Consider the following 17,461-nt stretch of genomic DNA (forward strand, 5'->3'; position numbering starts at 1 on the left):
ATCGTACTTGGCCGAGCGGGCATGTGAGAGGCGCATCTCGGCGGGCGGTGCGCTATTTGCGGCAGAGGGCGGAGATGACGGGCGGCGCACTGACGATGTGAGGTCGCACGCTTCCGTCTCGCCCCACGCCTCCCTCCGAGCAGTCGTGCGACCGGCCCTCGGCCAGCCGACGCTTTGGGCGCGTTTGGTTAGGCTTGAAATCAACATCGAGCAGGTCACAGTCGATCGACTCAGTCTCACAGCGCAGCGGCGTGCTGCAGAGGCGCGAGCGCGATGAAGGACGCCTGCTGCTGGGTGTGCGCTTCGGAGGCGTGGGAAGCGGCGTGGAGATGTGTCCTCCCCCACCTCCGGAGCCAGTTCGCACGCATGACGTTCCACATGTCCCGACTTTCCCACCGCAGTGCGGCTGAGGCTGCCAAGACCGCGGCTGGGCAGCGCCGTGTTGCTCTCTGCGCCGCTGTGCCGGCGGCGGCTGGCTGCCGGTACCGCAGGCTGGCGCGGACGCCCGACCGCCGGCTGCCTATCTGCTATCTCGGCTCGCCGCTTGCATGCCACACCCAGCGGCAGGGCGCAGCAGGGCAGATGGGCGGAGACCCGACATGGCGTCTGTTTGCATCGAAGCGGGGACGCATGAACGCTGCTCGGGAAGCTGCGAGGTGACGAGGAGGTGCGGTGCTGAAGAGGGAGATGGCGATGGCATGCTGCATGTGATCCCTCCCTCTTGGGCTACGCCCGGCTCTCACGCTGCGCTGAGCTCGGCGGCCAGCACCTGCAGGCCTCCGCATCGCTCCACACGTCACTCGCACTCCAGGCATGTCGCATAAGAAGCGTCTATTTCGAGCGCTGCATGCTGCGCGTCTATCGTCTATGCACGTTGAGGGGTGGTATCGTGATGTGCGTCGTCGTCGCTGCGGCGAGGCGCGACGGCGAAGGTGCGTGTGCGGCCAAAGGGGATGGTGGTGAAGTAGTCGGCTGGCAGGCCCTCGCGCTCAAGCGCCAGCGCCAGGTCGGCGGGCGGCGCATCCCAGCGCTCGTCGGACATCTGGAACGTGCCCCAGTGCATGCCCACCGCCGAGCGTGCTCCCACGTCCTGCGCGATGAGCACGGCGTCGTGCGGACTGCCGTGCTGCATGGCCATGTGCCAGCGAGGAGCGTACTGCCAGTGAAGAGTCAGCGGGCGCGCTTGTAGCCTGAACCGTGGCGCTCACGGAGCCAATGGGGATGGCGGCCGCGTCGACCGGGCCGAGCGCGCGCCCGATCGACTCGAACAGCGTGCGCGAGTAGCCGCTGTCGCAGCAGAACTGCGCGGGCGGGTGAGCTGTGGCGTTCGAGGTTGCGACAGCCACAAGACTCACGAAGAACGTCGCCGGGTCAAGTGCCGGCGCGTCTGGCGCAGCCGCCTTGAGCACATAAGAGCACCACCTGCAACGGCAGTCAGCACAAGTGCTCACAGCCGTGCCCAGCAGCAGGCTCACAAGCTTTGGTTTGTGTCGAGTGGCGAGCGCGCAGTCCAGTGCATCGCCGGCGCCGCGTTGACGGTCAAGCTGCGCATCTCGGACACGGCAGAGGCGCCTCTCCGCACACTGACGGCCTTTGTAAACGTCGTGCTCTCCCACCACGACAGCTCGGTGATTTGCGCTGGCCGCAGCCCCTGCTTCTCCAGCAGTGCCCGCACGCCGTACGGCACGATCCAGTGCGCGTCGCTGAGGACGGGGATCATGTCGAGATCCAGGTGGTCGAAGTGACTGGGTGCAGAGGTGCTCAGCCGGGCAGCCTCGCAACGCCACGCTGCCACTCACTTGTGACTCAAAAGCACCACGTCAACGCGGCCGCGCAGCACTTCGGGCTGGCACGGCAGCGGCCGCATGCGCTTCGGCGCAAACATCGTCTTGACCGGCTGCTCGCCCATCACGGGGTCCGTCAATATTGTGAGGCCGTGCATTTGCAAGAGCCTGCAGGCAGTCAGCTCCATGCAGCGCAGAGACCACACAGGCAGCGTGCGCTCACGTCGTGCTCTGCCCAATCCTGACGCAGCCGAGGGAGAAGTCAGCCGGTTGAAGAGAAGCCGGGCGCGGGCAGGGAGACGCGAGCACAGCTCTAGCACTCTGTGCATCGACAAGCGCAGGACTCACCATGTGTACGAAAGGCCCTCGGGCTGCTTGCCCTTCCCGCTGAACAGCAGCTCTTCATCCAGCGGCTCGACGGGCAGCAGCTTCTCGATCCTCCGGCGCCCCTCTTCGGTCCACATGTCGCGGATGAGGCCGCCGTCCCACCAGATGCGCGGCGGCCAGTTGAAGAGCGACGTGCCGGCCTTCCACAGCACCACCTCCCACGCGCCCTGCTCGCGCCACTCGGGCAGTGGATTGACGAAGCGGCCGAGCAGGCGCAGCGGCGCAAAGCGGCTCCGGATGGCGGCGCGATCGGCCGCCGAGGCGCCGCCGTACCAGCTCGACGGCGCCGTCAGCGGCGCGCGCGGCGGGGCCGGCTTCCTGGCCGCACCGCTCGTGCCCGTCTCGGCAGACTTCGACGAGCTGCTCGCCGAGCGTGGCCGCGCGGCCGGGGCCGCCTCGAGCGCGGCGATGCTCTCTGCGCGCCGGCGCGGGCGGGCGGGCAGGGGATGCTGGCGCGAGCGCTGGCGGATGGCGCGGCGCCGCAGCGTGTCCTGCGCCGCATAGTACACGCCCCAGCCGCACACGTACGCGCCGGCGAGGCTGAGCGCGACACCCGACGCGCTCTGCACGGTGAGGCTGCGGTGCATCGAGGCACAGGCAGGGATCCGGGAGCTTGGAGGGACGTGAGGGTGAGAGGCAGGCAGGGAGTGCTTGCCGGGAAAGCGAGCTGGAGTGGCTTGGCCGGTGCCGTACTCGCGAAATTCCGGCAGTCACGTGCGTGCGCGCCCAGCCAGGGGCGTCGTGTGGAGCAGCGCAGTGATCCGTGCACTGCTCGAGCCTTGGCCTCCCGACGACCATCACTCCTTCCTTGCTTGCTCGATGCGCGTTCTTGTCACTGGAGGTCAGCTGCTGCGCTGCGCTGCTGCCCCCTGCCACTGCTCACGACGTCATTCTCAGCCTCTGGCCTCCTCGGCCGCGCCGTCGTCGAGCGCTTCCAGACCGCCGGGCACGAGGGTGCGTCGTGCCCGCAGGCAGCTCGACGCATGCACCGCTGACGCACCGCACAGTGCTGGGCCTGGCAAAGACGCGTGCCGCAGCGCCGCTCGTGGCCATCGACTTGCTGGACGAGTCGCGCCTGGCCGCCGAGCTGCAGCGCTTCCAGCCCGAGGCCATCATCCACTGCGCCGCCGAGCGCCGCCCGGATGTAGTGCAGGGCAACCCTGAAGCAGCGCACGCGCTCAACGTCGAGGTGCCAGGCACCCTGGCGCGCCTTGCGGCGGCGCTTGACGTCGAGGGCGCCGGCAAGCCGCTCATGGTCAACATCAGCACGGACTACGTGTTTGACGGCACCTCGCCACCGTACAGCGTCGACGACGCGCCGAACCCGCTGAATGCCTACGGCTCAAGCAAGTGGGACGGCGAGCGCCGCGTCGCCGCTAATGGAGCGGAGGGACGGAGTACTAGCTGGCGCGTGCCTGTCCTGTGAGTGTGCTAGAAGATGGTCAGCAGGGCCGCTTGGGCTGCGTCTGCGAGTCTGGCGGACCTCGATGGCGATACATCGCTTGATGAGTGCGTGAACTGAGTCTGCCCATCAGGTACGGCCGGGCGGAAGCGAACAGCGAGTCGGCCGTCAACTGCCTGCTGGACGCTCTTGTGCCTCGCGCCGAGCCGCTGAAGATGGATGCAATGGCAGTGCGCTACCCAACAGCAGTGGCGGACGTGGCGCGCGCGCTCGAGTCGCTGTGCTCAATATGGCGAGCGTCGCTCTCGAGCAATGCTTTTATCGTACCGCCGATTCTGCACTTCAGCGCGCGCGAGGCCATGTCGAAGCTGGACATGTGCTACGTCCTGGCCCGCATCCAGCGTTCGCTGTCCGAGCCTGCGTCTGTCGACCATCTCGAGGCAGTGTACGAGCCATCGCCATCAGACACGAGCCGGCCCAAGCATGTCAAGCTCGACTGCAGCGCGACGGAAGCGCTGGGCATTGACATCGCATGCACGCCCTTTGAAGACGTGAGTGCGGCTCCGTGCTAGTAGCTCAGCAAGGGACTCAACGATGGCCCGATCACAGTGGTGGACTCCCTACCTCACAGAGCTTGCCGTGACTGCTCGCGCCAAACGGGAAGCAGAAGCAGCCGCCGCAGCCGAAGAGGCCGAACGGCAGCACAAGATCGCAGAGGCCGAGGCCGAGGCCGAGCGGCAGCGACTGCAGGCCGAAGCTGAGGCCGAGGCCGAGCGGAGGCGACATGAGGAGGCTGAAGCTGAGCGGCAACGGCAGGAGGCGGAAGCAGAAGCGGAGCGGAAGCGCAAAGAGGAGGAAGCCGAGGCGGAGAGATTACGAGTCGAGGAGGAGCGTAGGCGCGAGGAACAGGCGGAAGCGGCTCGGCAAGAGGAGCAGAAGCGTGCCGAGGAGGAGGCGCAGCGTCAGGCCGAGGAGGAAAAGGCGCGAGCCGAGCTCGCAGCACAGAAGGCTGCGAGCGATGCTGCAGAGGCGCAAGCTGCGCAGGCCAAAGAGGAGGAGCGTCAGAGAGAGCAGGCGCAGGAGCGAGACGCAGCAGAAGCGGCACAGGCCAGCGCGCCGCAAGCTGCTGAGGCTCCCGACAGCTCCGCTGCCGACTCGTCGCGGGCGCAAGACGAAGCCAAGGTGCCAGCCTCCGCTACAGCGGCACCGGAAGAGGCGAGCAAGGAAGCTTCAGGCGCGACGACCGCTACCGAGCCCAGCCGCGACGACTCTGCGGCGGCGGCTGCCCATCCAGCGCGGCCGCGTGCGCGAGGTGGCAGCACAGCATCGCCGTCGCGTGCTTCATCGTCGCGGACAGAGTCGCCCATTCCGCCGCACATGGCTGCGCCGACCTCGCCAAATCCTTCCTTCAACTCGCTGCAGGCCCGCCCCACGCCGCCAGCGACGTCGGGCCGCAACTCGCCGGAGTCTTCGCGCTCTCGCCACTCTCTCGACGCCCAGCAGACGCCAGACGATGCCGCGAGCCAGACGACTGAGGCACCCTCCACTGTCGTCAATGGCGACGGCGAGCCAAAGGCAGCTGACCCGCTGGCGCCTGGCGCTGCGCCGCCGAGTCGGAGCGCGAGCTCTGATGTCGGCCGGCGAAGCACCAGTCATCTGCCCGCCCTCGCTGCGCCGCGCGACGGGCCGGACCTGGTTGCACCCGAGGATGGCGACTCAGATGGCTACGGGCAGCCGAGTCCGCGCGAGAGCAGCCACGATGCGTTTCCTGGCGGCTACGGCGAGGTCACATTCGGTCTGGCGTCCGAGGCGTCCACGAGCCATGATGTGCCGGCACCATCGGCGCGCACGGACGCCGTCGAAGAGGAGGCGGCCCCGGCCAGGCCGTGGTTCGTGGTCAAGGTTGGCGACCCGCAGAAGAAGGGCGACCCCATGACGGCGCACATCGTGTACACTGTCCGGACAAAGGTGGGCGGCTCGGCGCTCAGCAGCTTGGACCAGATCCTGACGGCCTTGCCACAGACGTCTGCCAACTATTTCCGCTCACAGCAGTTCTCCGTCCTGCGGCGCTACTCCGACTTCCGCTGGCTGCACGCTGCGCTCGTGCACAACAACCCAGGCGTCTTCATCCCGCCCGTGCCTGAGAAGGTCCGGCTGGCGCGCTTCGCACCTGAGCTGGTCGAGGCGCGGCGGCACGGCCTCGAGAACTGCATCAACAAGATCGCCAACCACGCGCTGCTGCAGGACGACGAAGACCTGCGCCTCTTTCTGCACAGCGACAACTTTGCGGCCGACGTGAAGCTGAGAGACATCCGCAAGGGGCCGGTCCCGACGCCCGAGCAGAAGACGTACTTTGGCTGGTCGAGCAGCATGTCTGCGCCCAAGTTCCACGAGTTCGACGAGGTGCGTACGCACTGCTTGCCGGCGCTGGTCTTGCAACTGATGTGCTGCGCCGTGGCTAGTGGTTCGATGTGCAGAAGGTCTACCTTGATCATCTTGAGGGCCATCTCAAGCAGCTTGTCAAGGCAGTCAATGCTGTGTCGCAACAGCGGCGAGGTGCGTGAGGAATGATTGGCCAGCAGGGTGCACACGCTGACGCCTCACCTGCTGCACACAGAGACCGCCGCTGCTACGTCAGAGCTCAGTCATGCCATCATGATGCTGTCGGGTAGCTCGCTCTCGCGCAGCCTGTCGACCTGCTTCGCAGGCCTGGGCGAGGTGGAGCGACGCACTTGCGAGCTGGCCGACCTCCAGGCCGAGGCGGATGCGCGGGAGCTGGGCAGCGTGCTGTACGAGTACGAGCGCATCGTCGGCAGCATTAGGGTGAGTCTCTTGGCTGTCCGGCTCGATCTGCCCGGCTCGATGATGCTCACATGACGCCACTTCTGCAGAAAGCTTTCGCTACGCGCGTCGACGTGTGGCAGGCGTGGCAGCGCTCGGACGAGGAAGGACGCAAGGCACGCATCAGGCACGAGAAGCTCGGACGCGAGGGCCGTGTCAGCAACGAGCGCCTGCACAGCAGCCTCCTCGATGTGACGGACGCAGAAGGCAAGGCGCTGGCGCTCAAGCGCGACTTTGACCTGGTGGGCCTCAAGTGCAAGGAAGAGATGGCGCGCTTCGACCACGAGAAGGTCACCGACTTGCGCGCTGCCGTGGACACATGGCTGCAAGGACAGATTGAGAGGCAGCAGGAGGTGAGTGAACCTGTCTCGCACTCGAGCCTTCATCGTGCTCACACGCCTCGCAGCTCATTGGCGAATGGGCGCAGTACTGCGCCCTGCTCGAGCGCCAGACGGCGCCGCCGCGCCCTGAGGCGTCTGCAGCGAAGCCGGCGACGCCTGCTGCGCCCGCTCCCGAGACGCAAGACGGCGTGCCGGCCTCGAGCGAGCCAGAAGGCACTGCGCCTAGCCCGGCCGTGGACCCGGCGACGGAGCAGGCAGAGACCGCAGAGCCTGCGGAGGCGTCTGGGCCCGCGCCCGCCGAGCAGCTGGATGGCGAGCCGGCCGCAGCTGCAGCAGACGGCGAGGAGGCGCAGCAGGCCGTTGCGCAGCCCTCTGCACCGGAAGAAAGCAAGGCAGCTGTCGCGCCAGCGCCTGATGCACAGCAGGGCGGTGCAGCTGCACCTGCAGCGCTCGAGAGCACGAGCGAGGCCCCAGCCAGCCAGCCGAAAGCTGTCGAGGACGCGGCCAACGACAAAGACGACCAGGCTGCACCAGCCTCGGAGCTGCCCGTGGCAGAGCAAGCGCCACCGCCGGCGGAGACAGCGGCGAAGGTTGAGGAGGAGGAGGCTGCGCCTGTTGCCAAGGCGACCACGGCCGAGCTGCTCGGCATCTAGCTGCAGCGCGAGCCGCTTGCACAAATATATCAGCTGTCGCGTGCATCGCCCGAGACGCGCAAGTGAGGTCGCGATGACGCATATAGTGCAGATGTGCCGTGAGGCGGCTGCGTCGCGGCCAGTCGGACGTGACAGGCGCGGCCATGAGGATAGATGGTGAGCGGGATGCGATACATGGGGGAGCCGATCGGGTTGAGTAGAAGAGTGAGCACAAGACAATAGCGAGAGACTGAGGCAGGAGAGGGATTCTCATGCGGAAAGAAGAGGGCCACCTGCGGGGCGCGGCCGAGGAGAGGCGGAGTGATGGAGCTGGCGCAGCTCACGCGGCCGCAGCCTGGAAGTACGGGTGGTCGAGGCACCGCTTGGCTGCGCGCAGGTGGGGGACAATGTCAGCTATGCAGCAGCCAGTCAGGACTGACAATCAGCAGCACGCACCGCTGACACGTCCGGCCGGGTCGTAGACCAGCATGCCGCGCAGCAGGTCGATGCCGTGGCCGTCGAGCGCGGGCACGGCCTTTGTCAATGGCACGCCGCTCCACTGCGGGAACGACGACTTGTAGTCGGGCAGGCTCTTGACACCCGGCCACTCCTCGTCCGTCGGCGTGCCCAGAGTCCTGCGGCACGCAAGACGCATCAGCCGAGCTGCGAGAGACAAGAAGCGTGCTCGGGCACAAGGCCTCACCGGAAGATGCGGAAAATCTCGTCGATCTCCGAGTCGCCGGGGAAGAGCGGTGCCCGCATGGCCATCTCCGCAAAGATGCAGCCCACGCTCCACATGTCGATGGCCGTGCTGTAATGCCGCGAGCCCAAGAGAACCTCGGGAGCGCGGTACCAGAGCGTCACGACCTGAGCGTCGCAGCGCGTCAGCCCTGCAGCACATGCGCTCTGCGTGCTGGCCAGCTCACCTCGTGCGTGTATGTCCGCAGCGGAATGCCAAAGGCACGCGCGAGGCCAAAGTCGGCGAGCTTCAGGTTGCCCTCCTTGTCGATCAGCAGGTTCTGCGGCTTGAGGTCGCGGTGCAGGATGCGGTGCGCGTGGCAGTAGTAGATGCCGCGGATGAGCTGAAACGTGAATTTCTGTGGGCGAGAGTCAGTGCTCGAGCGCTGTGGCTGCGTCGGGCCACCTCGCTCTGGCGCAGGCGCGCGCGAGAGTGCTCCATGGTCAGAGGCGAGCCGACGAACAGTTCGGCTCTCCGGCTGAGGCGGGCCTCGTCCCTAGCCCTCCTCGTCCACGCTGCGACTCACTCTGACCATGTCCGGGCCCAGGCCGTCCGGGGTGCTGCCGACATTGTCCATGTACTTCTTCAGGTCGAGGTCGAGGAACTCAAAGACGAGGTAGAGCTTGGACTCCTGGTGAATGATGTCGAGCAGCCTGGAGTGCGCAAGGGGCGGTCTGAGCTCCTTGCCTCCTGGTAGCCTCGCCAGCAGCACAGAGAGGCCGGAGCGCAGGAGAGCACATGGCTGCGAGTGTGCTGGGACGCGAGCCTGCCGAGTGCTGCGAGCATGCTCGGTGCCGCAAGCACACTGCCGGCAGCCGCCGACCTGCACGCCGTGTCCCCGCTCTCTGGCTGCAACGACCCACGCCCGCGACGCGACTTACCGGACGATGTTGTCGTCCTTGAGCTCCTTGAGCAGGCTGATCTCGCGGATTGCCGTGCTCGGCACGCCCTCGTCCTCGGCCTCGAGGCGGATCTTCTTGAGCGCGACGATGCGCCCGCCGGCGCCGGGCGTCAGGTCCTTGGCCTTGTACACGACGCCGTACGTGCCTAGCGGAGAGACGCCGCGCTGAGCGGCGGCGCAGCGAGCTGCCCAGTGTATCAGACTCACCCTCGCCGACCTTCTCAATCTTCTGGTAGTTCTCCATGGCAGCAGTGGCGCGCAGCAGGCGCGGCGCGGTGCCGAGGCGGGCGCGGGTGCGGGTAGGAGCGGGCGGCTCGCGGCGGACGGAGCGAGGCGCAGTGACAGCGGCGCGAGATGTGAGCAGAAGCTGGGCGCGACGAGGAGTCGTGAGGTGTGTGCTTGAGCGTGAGTTGGGAGTGCTTGTGAGACGATGGAGGTGGGAGAGGGAATGGAGCGGCGCGCGTAGACGTGCGGCGGTGGCCGTCTCCTTGCCCTTGCCGCGCTTGAGGTGAGCCAGACCAACAGATCGCCATGAGCCGCTGTAGTCGCCCCGCCGCGCATCTGTATCAAGAGCAGCTCTCCGTAAGGCGCGACTACAAGATCAGCGAGCGGCGGCGTCTTGTGCCGAGCTGGCTGCGCGCCGACCCCGTGCAGCAGCACCAGCACCAGCAGCCGAGCCGCGGCTGCTGGCAGGGCAAGCCGTGCCTGGCGCGCCACACAGCCGGCGCGCCGGCGTGTTGGTCTCGCACGCCTGGACGCGCCCGACGCGTCGCGGTGCTGCCGTCCTGCGAGCGCCTCACACGCCCTGCGTGGAGAGACGCAGCGACGAGCTCGCGGTGAGGGCGAGCAGGTCAAGCAGGCGGCAGCACCTGTTTCGTCAGCACGCTCAGCACGTCGAAGAGCAGCGTGAGCGCTGGGCGTGAGCCTGGTGCCTGGCGGGCGGGTGTGGACAGCGACGTCGCACGAGGCGGTCACGTGATGCGCCCGTGCGTATCAGGCGGCCGGGCGCAAGGCTTGGCCGAGGGCGCGACGCCGTGCGGCTCGCCTCTTCTCGCTTCCTCTCCTCGACGACGTCCTCAACGCTCACCGCACTTTGCTTCTCCAGTCAGCCCCCAGCGCATGCCTGCTCGGCGCCAGTCTGCCTCTTCCGCCTCGACGAGCTCCAGCGCCTCGACGCACCGCCTGCACAACCCCGCGTCGCCGCCGCTCGCCTCGCTCTCGGCGCTGCCGCCGCTGCAGGCCGCCATGTCGCCGGCCTCCTCTTCCGCCGCAAGCAAGCCGGCGCCGCCACCACCGGCGCGCTCCGACTCGGGCAGCTCCTTCACGACGCGCGCCCGCTCGGCCAGCATCCAGCGCGGCCAGGCCGTGCTGCGTGCCCTGGCGCGCGCGCCCGAAGATGCCACGCCCAACGGCTCCGGCTCCAACTCGGACGAGGAGCGCTCGGCATCTGCAGGGCCAGTTCCAGGCCTGAAGAACCAGCCGCAGACGCCGACGGTCGAGGGGCTCAGCGAGGAGGCCAAGGCGAGCGGGCGCGCCAACCGCGAGGGCCTGCGGCGGCGGGGCGAGCAGAATGAGGTGGAGCGCGCCGTGGGCAAGGATGCAAAGGGCGTGCTCAACAAGCGGCACAAGCCCGCCAAGAGCTGGGAGATTCCGCGCAAGCTCTTCCACGGCTCCATCGGTGCGTGCTGTGCCTGCGTCGCGGCATGCGCAGCTGGATGCTCACAACGCTCGCGCTTGTCCAGGCTTCTGGGTGCTGTATGCGTACCTGTCGGGCGCGGACCTCTCCACCATCGTGCGCACCATGTCCAGCTTCCTGGCCATCGTGGGCACGGCCGATGTGATCCGGCTCAACAACCCGGCCTTTGAGCGCGTGTACGAGAGCGTGCTGGGTGCGCTGATGCGCGAGGCAGAGAAGGTGAGTCGTTGTGCTGGAGCAAAGCAGTAGCGGCAGCAGCTGCGCGAGGCTGGCGCCGGCGACTCTCTGGGCTGTTGTCTGGCTTGTGAGCCTCCACATAGCGTGCTGATGCCGCCTTCGCCTCCGCAGAAGCAAGTCAACGGTGTGGTGCCGTTCCTGATCGGCGTCATCACGTGCCTGCACTTCTTCCCGGAAGACATTGCCTGCGTCTCCGTCATGATGTGAGTGGCAGCCTTCTTTGCCTAATGCTGCGCATCACAGCGAGGCTGATGCTTTCATGCCCTCGTGCTCGCAGGCTCTCGTGGGGCGACACTGCCGCGTCGGTCTTCGGCCGTCTCTTCGGCCGCTACACGCCGCCGCTGCCGTCGCCGCCCTTTGCGAGCCGCAAGTCGTCTGCGGGCTTCCTGGCCGCCGTCATTGCCGGCACGGCCACGGCGTACGTCTTCTGGGGCACCGGCATTGCCGTGCGCGGCGAGCGGCCGTCGGGCCTCAGCTGGACGCCTACGCACGCCGTCTTCGGCACGCCGGCCACGCACGGGCCGCTGCACTCCGGCTGGACCGGGCTGCGCTGGGGCTTCCGTGCCTCGCCGCCGCTGGCGCCCTCGAGCAGCCTCGGACAGACGGCCAGCTCCGTCTTTGCAGCCGCCAAGGCGCAGCTGCTCCCCGGCAGCACCGTGGCCGCCATGCCGCTCTGGCTGCTCTGCTCCGGCGCCGGCCTCGTGGCGGGCGTCGTGGAGGGCCTCGAGCTTGGCGGCGTCGACGACAACCTCAGCCTGCCCATCGGGAGCGCCATCGGCATCCAGGCGCTGCTGTGGGCATGGGGTCGTCTCGCCTCGCTGTGGGCATAATGGCGCCAAAAAGTTACGAGTGCAAATGCCCGATGCGCATCGCCGTCTGCGGAGCCGGCAAGCCAAGGGCCGTCGCGACGCCGAGGCGGACCTCGAAGCTCATCCCGCGCGCTGGCATGACCTGACGCCAGCAGCCAATTCGCAAATGCTGCCGTCCTCGCGGTAGAGCAGAGACGGGCTCTGAAATTGTCCGCTGCGTCTCCGGCATGCTTGCGAGGCGTGCCGGTCGATGGGCGGGTCGAGGGAGAAGGGGTCGTCGACAAGGGCGCAAATAATCTATTTTGATACCAGCTCTGCAGCGCAGCGACGCCCGTCCGTGGTGAAGCCACCAGCCATGGCGGCGCTGACAGGCAGGCTTAATGCAGGCACAGGACATGGCGCTTTGGTCGCCCGCAGGGTGGCGCGATGGCGCCAGAAGCCCAGCAGCGCCAGCCACACCGGTGGGTGGCAGCGGCAGGCTGCTTGCTGTGCCTGAGAAGCTCGTCTGCGCCCGGAGGCCTGAGCGGGGCTGTGGCTGGCAAGTCTGCGCCTGCGCCTGCCGCTGGGAGCGGCGACGAGCACTGCTGCATGCTGCGCGCCCCCTGAGACGGCCCGGCGCCGCGGGCATCCCACTCGAGGCCGCAGCATCGATAGCCGCCTGACGCTCACGATTTCTTTGCCGGCTCTCAGCGCTGGCTGGCCGCCACAGGCCTCTCGCATCTCGAGCTCTCGTTGCGGCCCGCAGCTCGCCTGTGCCTGCTTGTATGCCGACCTGCACGCAGCACCGCAGGAGACATGGATCGCCTCGTACCACCCTCGGCCATGGCCAAGGAGGCCCCTCCTCCGCTCCGGCGACGACGTTGCCGGTGCGGGCGCATGTGCACATGCAGAATGCGAGGACGGAGCAGCGGCGGCGTCGCACCCGACTGACGACGGCGCTGCACGGCGCTGACCTTGACGCGCTGCGGTCGCGCGGGGTCTGGACTCGGCGCCGGACTCCGCATGCCGCCGCCCGTCGCCCCGCTCGCGAACGCCGACCCTTGGACGGCGCTCGCGCGCTGCCTCATGGCCCGACCCTGGCCCTCGCAGCACGGCGTGGCTGACCGTACGACTTTGCGTGGGCGAGGTGAAAGCTGCTCTGCGGCGCACGTGAGGCAGGCACGCCGGCGCCGCCGTTGCGGAGAGCATCTGCGCTCTCTGGCTCCGCGGACGGTGTGGAAACGGGGGCAGCGGCTGCCCTCTGCTCCTTGCCTGCTCGGCGGCTCTGCGCAGAGGTCCCGCAGCCCGCGCAATAGCGGGCCGACGGCAGCTATCGCAGCGTTACGCCGTTGCGCAGCGCCTCTTGCGCAGTGTGCATGCTTGCGTATGGGAGGCTCCGCAAGTGGCTCTGCCGCGATGTCGGGAGGTGACGCAGCGAGGTGCGATGCTTGCTGACGCGCGCGCCGCGGCGCGGGCCGCGTGCGGCGCCTCCGAGCGTCACCCTCGCGCCGCACGCATCGCGCCCATGGGCATCGCCCGGCGCCGTTCCGCGTTCCTCGCGCCGCCGTCGCTGATGCTTGCTCGCCATCGCGCCTTGCTGCCCCCCGCGCGCGCCACCCACCATGCCTGCCCCTCCCTCCCACGCCTCGTGCGCCATTGGCTACATGCGTCGCCCTGCCGCTCCGTATCACGGTCCTCGAGCACGCCCGCCCTGCCATGCGATGCGCGCAGCTTGAAGCCCGTGGGCCGGCCAGCCGGCACACGCATCGCCGGCGCGGGAGGCACACAGCACCGCCCGGCGCCGGCCGTCATGCGTCGCTTTCTCTGCGTCGCAGCCGCTGCGATGCAGATGCTGCAGCGCTGCGTCCTGCGCAGGCGGTGCGAGCGGCGGAACACCAAAGGCGAGCGTCCGAGCTGCTCTCGCGCACCCTTCGCCTCGGCGCTGCTGCGCTGCCGCTGCCCGAGGGTCGCGCGGCGCATGGCCGTGGGCGAGACTCGGCGTGCGGCAGCTCGGGCTTGAGCCCAGCGGCGCTGCGCCCCCGGGAACGGTGGCGTCGCTAGCGGCCCTTTGGACAGCTCTGAAGCGCAGCGCGGCGCCGGCCCTGCTTGAGAGCGCCGGCGCAAGAACTGGCCGCGCATGGCGGGGCATCCGCCTCGCTTGCCCGCCCGCCACACGCCGCCCGCAGCGCCGCAGAGCGCAGCAGTCTCTGGCCCTGCACGGCGAGCGGCTCGCCGACTGCCCGGCGCGCTGGGCGGCGCGGGCGGAGTCTGCGCCGAGCTCGCCGTGCCCTCTGCGCCTGTGCCGGCCGCGGGTAGCGCAGCAGCAAAGCCATGCGGCCGAGCGCAAAGGCGTGCCCACGCCTCGCACAACGCAGCTGCAGCGAAGCCGGCAGGCGGCCGCGCCGGCGTGCTTCTGCGCAGCGGCCCTTCACGCTCCGCGCCGTCGTTTGTGCGTGCCGTGGCGTCTGAGCGGCTGGACTCTGCGGCTGGCGCTTCGTGGTCAGCAGCGCGCTGCTGAGCGGCTGCTGCAGCGGTGCTTGGGCATCGCACGCAGGCCAGCTCGCGGCTGCACGTCCGACGCTGTGCCTGCGCCTGCCGCCCTGCGCGCGCTGCCCGCTGCGACGCGCCCTGCCTTTAGCTTGCACACGCGCGCGAGCTAGGCAGCGCCCACCGGCCCCCCTCCGCCTCCTTGCACCTCGCATCTTGCCTCTCCTCGCTGCCATCCCTCCCGCCAACATCTCGCGCACACCCTCACCGCCAGCCTCGCACTGCCGCAATCGGCTGCTCGCACACTAACGTCTCTGCAGGCACGCTCGGCGCAGCGTGCATTGCCGTGCAGCTCGCGCCGCTCGGCCGCTTGCGACGGCACCACCACCCACTCGCCCGCTCTTGGCGTGCCCCTGCGGCTACGTCACTGCAGTGAGCCTCTGCCGCCGCTTCGAGAGCGCCTGTCGTCGACGTCTCCGCCGCTGCAGCCCCGATCTGGTTGGCTGGACGCACTAGCGCTTGCCGCTTCTGCTGTCAGGTTGGCAGACAGCGCCTCCAGGGTCTCTTCCTTCGCACCACCATCACCCACCCGACATGTCCTCTGGCAACCGCGACGTGGCGTCCATGACGGCCTCGACCTCCGCGCACACGCTCGACGACGTCGTGCCGGCACCCAGCCGGATGCCGCTGCCGCACCGCTGCTCCAGCGCGCTGACGCGCTCGACGGGCTCCGAGCTGCCGCCGTCGGCCTCGCCCACGGCGCCACTGCTGCCGCTGCCGCAGCCGGCGCACGTCGCCACCTACTTGCCCAGCGGCTATGTCTGCGACGACCCGCGCGGCTGCAGCTTCTCGGCCGAGGGCGAGTTGCTCATCGGCGGCATCGGCATCGACGGCCGCAACACGCAGACGGGCGAGGAGGGCTGGGCCAGTCCCCGTGTGGCGCGCACGCCGCGGCGCAAGGACGGCGGCCTCCGCCGTGGACGCCTGTATCCGGGTGCGGACGAGAGTGGCGACGTCTGTCTCAACTCGGCGGCGGGCTTCACGGCGTGCAGCCCGAACAACTCGTCGGCCGGCAGCTGTGCGTCGCGCAAGAGCGGCTCGGGCAAGGCGCTGCGCAACGCATGGCGCCTTGTCTCGCGGCGGCCGAACTCCATCATCGAGGAGGAGCTGCCGGCGCCGCGCCCTGCCGTGTCTGTCGAGGACATTGTTGAGCGCCGCACATGCCGTCCAATCTCGCTGCGTGAGTGACTCGTGGAGGACTAGAGCCAGACCTGGTCTGCTGACGCTTCACGCCACTGCAGCCGACTTTCGGAGCCACTTGCTGTCGCAACGTCTTGGCGCTGCCGCTTCGACATCACGCGTGACGCTGGAGCCAGATCTCTCCTTCCTCGGTGGCGCACCTGTTCACGCACCGCGTGGTGTGCTGGACCTTGAGGCGCGCGGCAGCTCGAGCGACCACGAGAAGACGCTCGTCAACGACGACGTGCCCGTCGAGCACACGGGTAAGGGCCGCGCCCGCGTCGTCTCTCCGCCCGAGGGCGACGAGCTCGACGCGCTGGACTTCGTCGTCGCCGTCGACCGCTACGCACGCGAGTACCGCTCGCTCAGTGCCTCGCACAAGGCGCGCATCCCGGAGCTGCAGCGTGGCGACGACGCCGCGTGCCGCGTCAGCGTCAGCTCGCAGGTGCTCAACAAGTCCGACTCGCGCATCTCAATCTCCGAGCAGCCGCTGCGCAAGCGCTTCAACAATCTCGTCGCCACCTACGTCGGCGAGCTGGGCAAGCCGGGTCAGGCGCCGTCTCGTCGCGCGCCGCGGCTGTCCTGGATGAGCGGCCTGGGCCTCATCTCCGAGGAGCTGGTGCGCCAGACGCTCGCCGACGCAACGCTCACAACGCACCCGGACGCGCTCATGGCGCTCAGCGTGGCCGTGACGGCGCATCTCGACACGCATGTGCTGCCGGCGTTCTTCGAGTCTGCCTCGCAGAACCTCGGCACCAAGGCCAAGCGCGGCCGTCTGGCCGTTGGCATCGTCTGCACTGCACTCGCCATCCTCCTGTCGGTGCTGCTCATCATCGAGCCAAGCCCGCTCTCGCCGCACTACCACACGCCCAACGCCGGTGACCGCGGGCGCGTCGAGCGCTGGTACCGCATCCTGACGCTGCCGCTCTGGATGGCCGGCTTTGGCTACATCATCGCGGCGTGGACAGGCGTGTGCGTGTGGCTCAGCCTGCGCGGCAACCATGAGCCGGCCAAGGGCACCGAGGAGGCCAAGATGCAGACGCCGGCCCACCTCATCGAGGCATCGACGGGCGAGAAGTCGGCGCAGGCCGACGAGGACTACAAGAGCGAGGCGGGCGGCGATGCCGCTGCCGAGGCAGCCCCGACGCCTGGTCCGTGGCTCATGGCGCCGGAGCTCAAGGCGCTGCTGCTTTACTTTGTGCCCTCGCGCTTCAAGCGCACGGCGGCCGAGGATGCGCTCCCTCGCACTGCCACGTACGCCTCGACGACACCCGCACCGGCGCCCGTGCACCGCGCCGAGCGCACGACGTCGCGCGGCGTGCAGACGCCGCTGGCCGACCCGCTCGTCGAGCAGCGGCGCATGTCGCCGAGCACGAGCAGCGTGCTGGCGCGCTCCTTCCACGTGCCCGGCCTGCCGCTCTCCGTCGGCTTCGTCTCGGCCAAGCCGACGCTCGATGCCCTGCCGCGCTCGCCGCGCCTCGGCACGTCGACGGCGGCGCCGAGCGTGCACTCTGTCGCTGCGGCGCCTCGCTCCTCGCCGCGCACCTGGTGGAAGGCGGCGCTGAACTGGACCGGCTTCGCCACCGACACGGAGCAGGTGTTCGACGAGCACGTGCGCCGCACGCACCAGCTCTCGGCGCTCAAGGCGATGCTGCAGTGCACCGTCCTCTCCGTCATTGCCACGGTTGTCGTCGTCGCCATCCCCTGATTATTTTCCTCCTGTATCGCACCTCGGACTGTCTTCACTGTCACCGCTCTCACGGCCGCTCAATGTCACCACCATCTGTCCTCCTGTTCCCACGCGATGTGTGCGCGCCTGCCGGCAAGCTTGCCCCGAGCATCATGAGCGATGCGATGCTTGACATTGAGCGACCCAGCAGCGCCGAGCGGCGAGGTGCCGAGCGCAGCCGAGAGCGTCGCGTGTGCGGGCGCAGTGCGGGCAGTTGGCAACGGGCGAGCCGAGCGGGTGCTGCGCCGAGGCACCGCG

The 17,461-nt window shown here is 68.8% G+C and overlaps 6 protein-coding genes across 6 annotated transcripts; 3 read left to right on the top strand and 3 right to left on the bottom strand.

Moving 5' to 3' along the window:
- Nucleotides 1–827: 827 nt before the first annotated feature.
- FA09DRAFT_331124 (Metallo-hydrolase/oxidoreductase) lies at nt 828–2,807 on the bottom strand. The gene is made up of 7 exons (XM_025742879.1): nt 2,133–2,807; nt 2,008–2,025; nt 1,800–1,952; nt 1,476–1,745; nt 1,356–1,422; nt 1,209–1,301; nt 828–1,156 (listed from the first exon to the last, which is right to left on the bottom strand). The coding sequence occupies exons 1-7, from the start codon at nt 2,756–2,758 to the stop codon at nt 866–868; spliced, it is 1,518 nt and encodes a 505-aa protein (XP_025596917.1). The 5' UTR covers nt 2,759–2,807; the 3' UTR covers nt 828–865.
- A 148-nt stretch (nt 2,808–2,955) lies between these two features.
- On the top strand, nt 2,956–7,451 carry FA09DRAFT_331126 (Vps5-domain-containing protein). The gene is made up of 10 exons (XM_025742880.1): nt 2,956–3,012; nt 3,069–3,125; nt 3,179–3,593; nt 3,707–4,124; nt 4,183–5,541; nt 5,596–5,976; nt 6,036–6,129; nt 6,191–6,396; nt 6,465–6,767; nt 6,821–7,451. Exons 1-10 carry the CDS (start codon nt 2,991–2,993, stop codon nt 7,406–7,408), a joined length of 3,843 nt encoding a protein of 1,280 aa, XP_025596918.1. The 5' UTR covers nt 2,956–2,990; the 3' UTR covers nt 7,409–7,451.
- Nucleotides 7,452–7,476: 25 nt separating this feature from the next.
- FA09DRAFT_320712 (putative Cdk1-cyclin-dependent kinase 1) lies at nt 7,477–9,541 on the bottom strand. The gene is made up of 7 exons (XM_025740988.1): nt 9,235–9,541; nt 9,008–9,173; nt 8,653–8,779; nt 8,314–8,484; nt 8,091–8,254; nt 7,844–8,022; nt 7,477–7,774 (listed from the first exon to the last, which is right to left on the bottom strand). The coding sequence occupies exons 1-7, from the start codon at nt 9,269–9,271 to the stop codon at nt 7,728–7,730; spliced, it is 891 nt and encodes a 296-aa protein (XP_025596919.1). The 5' UTR covers nt 9,272–9,541; the 3' UTR covers nt 7,477–7,727.
- A 546-nt stretch (nt 9,542–10,087) lies between these two features.
- FA09DRAFT_331127 (hypothetical protein) lies at nt 10,088–12,083 on the top strand. Its single transcript, XM_025742881.1, has 4 exons — nt 10,088–10,705; nt 10,770–10,942; nt 11,072–11,163; nt 11,238–12,083. Exons 1-4 carry the CDS (start codon nt 10,147–10,149, stop codon nt 11,788–11,790), a joined length of 1,377 nt encoding a protein of 458 aa, XP_025596920.1. The 5' UTR covers nt 10,088–10,146; the 3' UTR covers nt 11,791–12,083.
- Nucleotides 11,929–13,177, bottom strand: FA09DRAFT_80634 (hypothetical protein). The gene has a single exon (XM_025745840.1). It carries the CDS (start codon nt 12,955–12,957, stop codon nt 12,067–12,069), a length of 891 nt encoding a protein of 296 aa, XP_025596921.1. The 5' UTR covers nt 12,958–13,177; the 3' UTR covers nt 11,929–12,066.
- A 1,248-nt stretch (nt 13,178–14,425) lies between these two features.
- Nucleotides 14,426–17,263, top strand: FA09DRAFT_331129 (hypothetical protein). The gene is made up of 2 exons (XM_025742882.1): nt 14,426–15,475; nt 15,537–17,263. Exons 1-2 carry the CDS (start codon nt 14,830–14,832, stop codon nt 17,180–17,182), a joined length of 2,292 nt encoding a protein of 763 aa, XP_025596922.1. The 5' UTR covers nt 14,426–14,829; the 3' UTR covers nt 17,183–17,263.
- Nucleotides 17,264–17,461: the final 198 nt, after the last annotated feature.

This window comes from Tilletiopsis washingtonensis, assembly GCF_003144115.1.
Source record: "Tilletiopsis washingtonensis strain MCA 4186 unplaced genomic scaffold FA09scaffold_16, whole genome shotgun sequence".
Classification (NCBI taxonomy): domain Eukaryota; kingdom Fungi; phylum Basidiomycota; class Exobasidiomycetes; order Entylomatales; genus Tilletiopsis; species Tilletiopsis washingtonensis.